Source organism: Cyprinodon variegatus, unplaced genomic scaffold (genome assembly GCF_000732505.1).
Source record: "Cyprinodon variegatus isolate N-32 unplaced genomic scaffold, C_variegatus-1.0 Scaffold39, whole genome shotgun sequence".
NCBI lineage: Eukaryota > Metazoa > Chordata > Actinopteri > Cyprinodontiformes > Cyprinodontidae > Cyprinodon > Cyprinodon variegatus.
In genome coordinates, this window is record NW_015150492.1 from 265,235 (window position 1) to 274,836 (window position 9,602).

Here is a 9,602-nt window from a genome sequence, read left to right on the forward strand (position 1 = left end):
CACACACACACACACACACACATATACATATATATATATATATATACATACACACACACACACTTCTAAAACTAATATGAAAACATTGCAATATTGAATTTAATCACCACTGGATCGAATTTTAAGGTTCTAAACTGTACCAATTGCATCTGTCATCTACAACTCCTACTTTTTAAACAGCACTTGTTTGTTTGTTTTTTTGGCTTACCAATTGTGTACATTAAAATACATTGTTTTCTTGAACTTAGATGTAATAATCTGCAGTAACTGGAATGAATAAGGTCTTATTTGACTGCAACGTTTCGTAAAAAATGTAGATGATGCATTTTAATAAACAATGGAAAACAAGAACTGTGTAGCTGATAAATGATGTAGCATTAATGCTGTACCTTAAACACTTCCAGATTTTCAGTAAATGTATGCAGGGTCTTCACAAAGGAGTCAAATTTTACAAGACCAATGATATGGTGGAAATCATAGGCCATGCTCCTGGTGGCAAAGTTGTCAAAAAGCTCCTTCACAGCGTTGATCTTCTGTATTTGTGCATTTTCATAGCACTCCTCTTCCATGGATGAACTGGTATCCATTAGTACCTGATCAATCAGTCAATAATAATCACATTTCCATTTAGAGAAAAAAAAAAGTTAAAAAACAAACCACTGGACTTTGTTTTCCCAAGTTTGAAGATGTTTCCTATCCAGGGTGCTTTTTCAAATCAAAATGTCTGGATTAGCGTCGAGTTCCAAGCTTTACAGCGTAGCCCAACAAAGCCTTGTTATCGCTTAGAAACCATGCAAATTAAACCAAAAGAACAGGTCCACCCCTTAGTGATGTGGAGTAGTTAAGGTCATTGGGTCATTGTTGGCCTGGCTGACCAGGCAAGATGTTTTTGTCCCCTGCATGGCGACGGGGTTGAGATGATAGCGAGCAGGAAGGAATCAATTCTAGTGCTGCGTTGTAGGTTTTTGAGAGCTGGAACCTGAGTCCACCCCCTCTGTTTAAGGTTGATGTTTCTCTCTTAACAAATAGCTTCCTTCATAACCCTTTCAAACCACCCGTCTTCTTTGTCCGAAATGTGAACATTCTGGTCCGCAAAAGAATGTCTTTTGTCCTTTAGGTGTAAGTGGACAGCAGAGTCTTGTCCAGAGGAGGTAGCTCATCTGTGTTGAGTCATGCATCTGTGGAGAGGTTTTTTGGTTTCTCCAATATAAAGATGAGAGCATTCCTCACTGCATAACCTCTCCGCTCATCTTAGGTTTGGAGGTCTTGTTTTTGGGACAATTCTTCAAACTTGGAAAACCAGTGGATTGTTTTTTAACTTTTTGGAATGACTATGACCTGGATGACTGAGAATCTTCACCAACAATTAAACAAGTAATTTGGGTTTATCTTAAGTTATTTCAGCAGGTAAACAGTATTTTAAACGTTACCAGTATAGCTTCCTTTGGAGTCCTGCTTGTGACAAATGTTTTATTATCTCCGTGGTCACCGGTCCTTTATAAAAAAAACAAAAAACATTTTCAATCACATTGGATGACCTTGTAAGCCGTGAATTGTCATGAAACCTGCCTAACAATGTCAGCAGAGCATCTTCACATTATTTTGACATCACAGACTGATGTCAAAATAATTGGCATCGTCCTTAAACTGCATATGTCCATGTCTTGAAGAATCATTTTTTTTTTATTTTCTGTTTTGAATAACCGTTTTATCTGTTCATTTCTATATCTGTTCAATCCTCAGTGTATATCAACCAAATGGACATTCTTATGCTGACATACGACGGCCAGAGAGGCTCCAGCATAACCTTATACGGTAAAAGTGTAGGCTGTGTGAGAGGGGCTGAATGCTGACTTGGGGCTCTGGGGTAGACACATCATGGCTGACTTTTAGATAAATTTGGAATGTATGCAGGGGCTCTTTGGCATTGGTGCTGGGATCCCCAGCTGAATGATGAAGATGTAAAAAGACCTAAGACAGAAGGTGAGATATTTCTCTGCAGTTTTTGCTTTTATCAACGATGTGTTAACCTCGACTGAAATCATTTTCGTTAATCCGTAAACATGTTTCCTCCATTGTGTAAACCATCTGAGAAACAATACCTCCGCGGATTCAAACCGGGTAATCAAATAATGAACCAACACATCTCTAGTGTTTAATAGCCATTATCCCATTATCTAAAGAAACCCTTTTTAAATAAAACACGGCATCATGTTTAGTACTCACTTGGCTGCCAAAACATTTAGATCAACCATGTTTTCTTCTCCAGTAAGACAATCTTGCACTTGGATCATATCTGGAGATCCTTTGCCCTTACCCAGATAAATCCCAAGGTTATCTGATTAAGAGGACGAAAAAGGTAAAAAATAAGATTAAAATGTATGGAGTTTTTTAAGGCTATAAAATAAAAACAGAATACCAGAGAAAAAGGTGTAAAACATAGAGTTGGGATTCAGTCTATAGGGCTCGGGATCCACGTTGCATTGTGGGACGTCGCGGTCATATTGACGGCTACGCAAACGTAAACATAGCTCTGACACAACGTTGTTGTTGAAAGAAGAGACAGAAGTAGAGAGAAAAAAAGATGTTAAAATCCCGAAAAGGATCTGGAATTTACCGGGACACATTAAATAGAGAAGCCAGGGACCGGTATGGTGACCAAATCAGCATTATTAATCATTTGGATCCATATAAAGTTCCAAACAATGAGCGGAGCACCGATGAGTGAGCGCCTATACTTCAAAACAGTTCCCAAGCTACAAGTCCTTGGAGTCTCATGTGCAGTTCATGAATGGATGGATTCAGGAGCTGCAGATCATAAAGCCAGCAAACAGTGGGAACGCAGTAATCCGTACGAAGGTAAGCTGTGATCAGACTGGCTCTGGAACCTGCTAGTTTCGCAACTGCTAACCGCTAGTGCTAACAACCACTCACGCATGTAATGTACTTTTAACTAGCTGCTATGTGTTTCAAAGGTGTAGTTAGTAACGTTAACTGCCAACCCTCCGGGTTTCTCACGTATTTGAGCCTTTTCCCGCTGCCGTTTTTATTATTTTCCCGTAAAAGATCCCAACTTTGAAGGAAAGAAACAAAGTAGGCTATAAAATAAAACCGTGCATCTTTAACTTACCAGAATTAAAATGCAGTGAACACACTCTCAATGACATTGGAATACTGTGGAAAGTTATGTTCGGTCGTCTTACAGCCGCGATCCAAGCAAGCCGACGACTCTTTATCTCTGACGCTTGGTCTCCATGGTTACGCGTCCATTCAGGAAAGCGGTGGAAAGTTAACCCATTTTCTATGTTTCCATGGCGATCATGCGTTGAGCTGTTACAGCCCACAATACAGCAACGGTTTACCATGGTTGAAATCAAGTTAAGGTGAAATTAATCAAATTAAAACACGGCTGAGAGGGAGTACAGTACCCGGTAGTCATAGGCAGTAGTCTGAGCCGCGGTAAAAGACGCATTCAACATGGCGGCGACGCGAAGTGCCTACGTCACGACGACCAAGCCCTATTCTAAATCCTAGATCTTGGACTGAAATTCATGGAGGTTCATATGAGTGGAATACCTTCACTTAGAAAAACAAGGTAACTCTGTGTTGCTCCCAGATGCTTCAGCTGTAGAGGAGACATCACGTTGAGGCAAGGCAAAGATTTGAGTCCTTCTACCATGCTTCCAAATGTCCATTCAACATTGACCTCAAAGCTGGAATTTAAAAGGGTGAGTAAACAAGTGTTTCACATGCCTGATCGTAAATATTTCCTGTGTATCTTTCCTTCATTACGCCTTCATTTTTTCAATAAAACCTGTGCTTCAAATCTTAACTTTTGAGTAGGTGTTCAGTGTGACTAACAGTTCATAAGTAACATTTTAAAGTTGCACCAGAAGGTGGCACTGTGTGTCCTCCTAGATGTGGGACTAAACATTCCAGCATTAACTGGTAGCAAATCTTAGGGTATTTTTGGAAACACTACACTCATTTTAAACATATTAAAGTAAACTGATGTCCTGATAAAACACCATATGACAATGACGACTTAGGCACACAGGTAGCAAATCTATTATGAAATATAAACACTTTAGTCAAAGGTTAAAAACTATGAAAGTTATTTTGTTTCACAATTATTTGTGCATTGTAAGTGTGAATTTGTATAGAGAGTTATGTTCTAAGTTTTGTATTTGTAGAATTTTATCTTTATTTTTTTAAAACACACACCTGTTAAAATTTTAAGTACAAGTACACAAATTCTGTTCTACAAGTTGCTCATCAAATTACTCTTGGTCCAGAACTATTGTTGCAAAACTATTTGTGCATTGTAACTGTAGATTTTTTAAAATCTGTTGGCCATGTTGGCTGCGTTCGAATTCATCGGCTGCGTCTTCCAACGACCTTCGAACGATCCTTCAAAGTTTGAGAAAATAAGGAGACCGGAAGAGTTTTTGCTGTGAATTCAAACAGGTCTAGCCTTCGGCGGCTTTTACCAACGTACGCTCTGTTCGCTAGCAATCGTGACAGTTGACACACAAAGCAGGAAAAGAGTGAATACCGAATTTTTCAAAACAGTTTTTTCCCCCTTGTTTTAATAAAGTGAACAAAGACTAGCCTAGTAAACTAACTCCACCTGCCAGCAGCCAAAATCATTTTTGCCTGCGAGTGGTCTAGTCTCGATCAATGCCCCATGCCCTAGAACTGGCGGGCCAATCACAACGCAAAGATGTGTTTTTAATTTTTGGTTGCAAAGCGGTTTTGAGGGCAAGACAAAAAAACTGCATGACGCTGGAGAAAGCACAACATGGAAGATGGCAACAACAATTGAACAGTTCTTTTTTGACTCAGCTTTGGAATTAGACTTGGGTTTTTCTCTGAAACGTGAGCAGAAGGAGGCTCTACGCCAGGGGTGGGCGATCCCAGTTCCTGAGGGCCGGTATCCTGCAACTTTTAGATGCGCCTTTGGATCAACACACCTGAATCAAGTCATTAGATGATTGAGAGGACCCTGGAGGAACTTACTGCCTACTGAGGAGGTAACTCAACCATCTGATTCAGGTGTGATGGACCAAGGATGGATCAAAAAGTTGCAGGATACCGGCCCCCAGGAACTGGAATTGCCCGACCCTGCTCTACGCTCATTCTTTTTAAAGAAGGACGTATTCGTCGTTTTACCGACAGGCTGTTTGTTTACACTCCCCCACCAGCTTTCTGTCGCGCTTACTACATCACAGTCAGCTGCGCTCAATGGTAAGAGCGCCTGGTTCAATAGGCATGGACAGCGGTTTGAAAGACAACAGGTAGTTCTCAACAATCTTCTGATATCTCATTCATTGGGGCCAGACTAAATTAGACATTTAATCTCACATTTAGTCTGGTTTATCAGGCTAAAAAAAAAAAAAAAGACTACACTCATGAGAATACAGAGTGGACTAAAGGTGACAAAAGATATGACAAAAAGTTAAAACTTTCATCAACGTAAAGAGAGGATAACCTGTACTGTTATCAGCATAATTTGAAACTGCTCAAATTGGTCTATAACATCTTACGAAGGTTGAGAAACTTGCATTTCAGTAATGGATACATCAACAACAACTGGTGTAAAAAAAAACTGGACCATTTGGAGCATGTAAGAGATTTTTGTGTACTTGTACTTAAAATTTGAACAGGTGTAAAAAAAAAAAAAAAAAAAAAAAGACAAAATAACCTTCATAAAAAAACTCTTCTTAAAATCATCTGAACATATTTTCATTCTGTTAAAAGAAATGTTTGAAAGATGCATACTTTTGGCCAGACACCTTATCCTTATGGATCCAGAGGGGATATGTGCGGAAATACCGAGGCATGCTGAGAAGGATCTTCTCCACATCAGCTGCTCTCTGCAGTGAACACTCACGCAATGGCTCCTCAGTGCAATTCGGGATTTTAACTCCATCTGGTTTAAAGACAGTTTGAGATTTGTTAAATAGTGGAGCAGTTTTTTTGTTGTTGTTTTTTTTAATACTGAGAACTGCAAGCTGGGTTTTAGCGTAAACACTTCCCAAAAGAAAAAAAAGCAAGGAGGTACAACACAAAAAAGGGAAGAAAAAAAAAACAAGACAAGGTAGGTAAGAGGAAGGGTAGCAAGGAAAATCAAACAGGCAGAAAAATAGCAAGAATGGAGAAAACACTATCCTACAAAAAAAAAAAAAAAATTTAAATGCTATGACGATAGTAGACAATTATTCCACAAAGAACTTAAAAAAAAAAAAAAAAAAAAAAAGAAGTACCGTTGATTTTTTCGAGAACATCTGCTCTTTCGAAAACAGTTGGTACTCCTGGGACTCTGACTGGCTCGCAGAAATGGTTAGCTTCTTGGGAAACGAGATCGATTGGAGCAAAGACTTCATACTCGGATGTCACATCCTGTAGATGTGGGACACCATTTTTAAATATCAATGACACCAGCTAAAATTTCTAATAAATTCTGCAGAACATTAAAAGGAATATGGACAAAACCATAACCAGCTTAAAAAACAAAATAAGACTGTAAAACTCAATAATTGGAATACTTTTGCTTTGTCAATGAGATGTGCCCAGCAGTACAAAGAGTTCTCAAAGACGTTGCGATCCCCGATGGATTTTTCCCCTCTCTGCGATCCTTGCTTGGGTAAAAGCTCTCTGAAGAGCATGTACAATCCCTCAATAACTGCAATCTGGAGAAGATCAGTTAGGACATCTTAGTGTTGCTCTTAAAAACACACAAAACACACAGTACACCAATTAGCTGGCGAAAAAAAAAGCATTTCCTAATGTTATTCCCAAACTATGCCTTGCACAGTAGTCCCAAACATACAGTAAAATAAAATTAAATCAAGCAGTAATAAAAGAAATTTGTGTAAAATGTTAAGTCCTGGGCCCCAATCTAAATTTGAAACAATCTGCATTAAGTGGCAGGCAACTGATTGTTAATTTTTGCCTGCCCCATTACAACTCCTAAATACGCACATGTGTGGCATATAATTAATTGACCTATCACTTCACTTCCATAAAATAAAGGATCTTCTTTACTTTATCTTTGCCAGAAGATTTAAACTTTAAAAGCCTTGCCATCATCATTTGCAAATTAATTTATTTATAAAGAAATATAAACACTGCTTAAGCTAATTCAAATAAAATTAAAAGTAAAATAAGTAGCCAACCTTATCACTGTCTGTAACCTACTAACAAGGTAAGGAAAGCATCAGATGAGCTACCTGAGAAACTAACGTTACGTTTCCCCACTTTAAAACGAAACTGATCAGCTCTCTTCACTGCCATCGAAGGCTCCAACGTGTTTCCTTTTCAGGTGCTGCATCATAACAGTGGTGCTTGCGTGCCATGTTAATTTGTTTTTACAAAAGTTGAATGTTACGACTTTTTTCGCTTTACGAAGCGCAGGCTGTCTGCGAATTGAGACGCAGCTTGCGTTTGCAGCATCGGTCATTAGAACAGTTGACGTTTCTGCCTTTTGAAAACAGCCTTTGCTCACCTGCGGCACTGGCTCACTCTGCCGTATTTTTTTTTCTTCCCCCGTTTCAACCGAGTGGCAGTGATGACGACGGCGGCGGATGACGCATTAATCGCGTCATCCGCCTAATCGATGATGAAATTCGTTGCTCTTTTAAACTTTTAAAAGTCGATTTTTATCGATTTTATCAATTCGTTGTTTTTTGCTTCACACATTTAATGGCATTTTTGAGTGCTCAGATGTGCTCTTTTCAATACTACAGGACAAAAAACTGGATGAACAGTTTTGTCTGGCAAGAGATAAGGAGTTTTGTGACACCGTTGAGCGAGAGAGGAGCCGATACAAGGAAATCTACGAGGCCACTGAACGCACCGTGGGTGCTCCGAGCGCACAAAGAGGTCCAGCGCAAGATCCTCGCGCACTACCACCAACTCCGCGGCAGGATTCTGGACAATATTATTTGCCAGACACAGACCAGATTTGAAGACCACGAAAAACTGATCGTTGTCACCCTCCTCGACCCCCAGAAGTTTCAGGAATACCAGAAAAATTTTCCTCATGCAGCCTTTTCCAGCTTAGCACAGAATCAGGGGACACTTTTCCATCTACCTCGGCTAAGAACAGAACTAACTGTAATGTATGCCATGGATGATTTTGCAGGAAAATCTCCCACTGATCTCCTTGACTTCCTTCAGCAGAAAAATCTCTATGAGAGCATGAGGCAGCTATACACATTTGTGTGTTTGGCGGTGACCATCCCCATGTCTACTGCTTCTGTTGAACGGACATTCTCAGCCCTTAAGCGAATTAAAACTTATGCCAGAAATACGACAGGGCAGGCTCGACTTTCAGCTTTAGCTTTGATGGCGATAGAAAAGGACTTCTTGATGGAACTGAAATGCACGGATAATCTGCACAACAGAGTTATTGAAATCTTCTTGAGGAAAGAAAGGAGGATGGATTTTGTGTACGAATAATCAGGATTTTTGGTGAGTAAAATGTTACTATATTTCTAATTAGTGTTGCAATTTTGTCAGCTAATTTTTTTTAATGTGTGTTGCAGCTGTACCTTCAGTAGAAGTTGTATAACCATAAAATAGTTATTGAGGGTTGGATTGAGTCAGACATAGCTCCACCTAAGGCCTAGGTGTGAAATGCATGGCCCGCCACTGTATTTTAATGACATTGTTTTAAACAACCTTAAAGATTTGAGCTGCAATATCTGCAAAACTGTTGTAGCTTACCTCAAATATTTAGTTTAAAGCTTTAATGTTTGTTGCTTTTGGTTTATAGTAATGATAGACCAAAAATAGCAGCCAGCATGACAAACTTGGTTAAAAATAGAATTAAAATCAGTTCTTTATAACATTAACACTGCACAAAAAAAATAAAATAAAATGCTATCTTACTCTAGCCACGTTCACACCTTGATTTTTTTAGACCAGCGTATGCCTGACGTACGGAAAATCTGGCAAAAATGCTGGCATATGTTGGATAAGTTATGAATACGTTTTGTATAAGCTACGAGTACGCTGAGGCACGCTGAAGTTTTGGTATAAAAGCAGGTTCACAGGAGGAAACTGTCAGTTCTCTGCCAGACTACATCCACATCATAGGGTGAGCGAGAAGGTGAGTGTGATCGATCTTCCCTGTGTGAACGCAGGAAAGATCGAAATTGTACCGTTATACAATTTCTCCACTTTGTGTGCGAATGCAGGATTAGCAGCTACTGCCTTACTTAAAACATCACACTCATTTAGCAATTCTATGTCAGAAGATAAGCAGATAATGGACTAAGGGGAGGAGCTAACCAAGGCTTGGGTCTAGATCTCCCTTAACTATATAGCAAAAGAGCAATTTATGTTTATAATGTAAAAATCCCCATGAATAATTTTTTTAACATGCATAAGCTGAAAAAAATATATTGGAGAAAAATGGGACCAATTATAAATTTCACCTACTTTTCCAATAGAAATTCTTTAAATAGTGACATTGTACACTACCGTTCAAAATTTTGGGGTCACATTGAAATGTCCTTATTTTTGAAGGAAAAGTACTGTACTTTTCAATGAAGATAACTTTAAACTAGTCTTAACTTTAAAGAAATACACTCTAT

General features: G+C 39.0%; 1 protein-coding gene across 2 annotated transcripts in view; it reads right to left on the bottom strand.

The window, feature by feature from the left end:
- The window catches only part of LOC107081669, a 34,683-nt gene that overhangs the window by 9,479 nt on the left and 15,602 nt on the right, over positions 1–9,602 (bottom strand). For both annotated transcript variants that reach the window (XM_015369860.1, XM_015369859.1), the window contains 7 exons: positions 6,549–6,692; positions 6,267–6,402; positions 5,782–5,932; positions 3,577–3,713; positions 2,227–2,338; positions 1,431–1,494; positions 390–593 (listed from right to left, as the gene is read on the bottom strand). In XM_015369860.1, the coding sequence (XP_015225346.1) occupies positions 390–593; positions 1,431–1,494; positions 2,227–2,338; positions 3,577–3,713; positions 5,782–5,932; positions 6,267–6,402; positions 6,549–6,692 (948 nt within the window). The remainder of the gene's footprint in view (positions 1–389; positions 594–1,430; positions 1,495–2,226; positions 2,339–3,576; positions 3,714–5,781; positions 5,933–6,266; positions 6,403–6,548; positions 6,693–9,602) is intronic.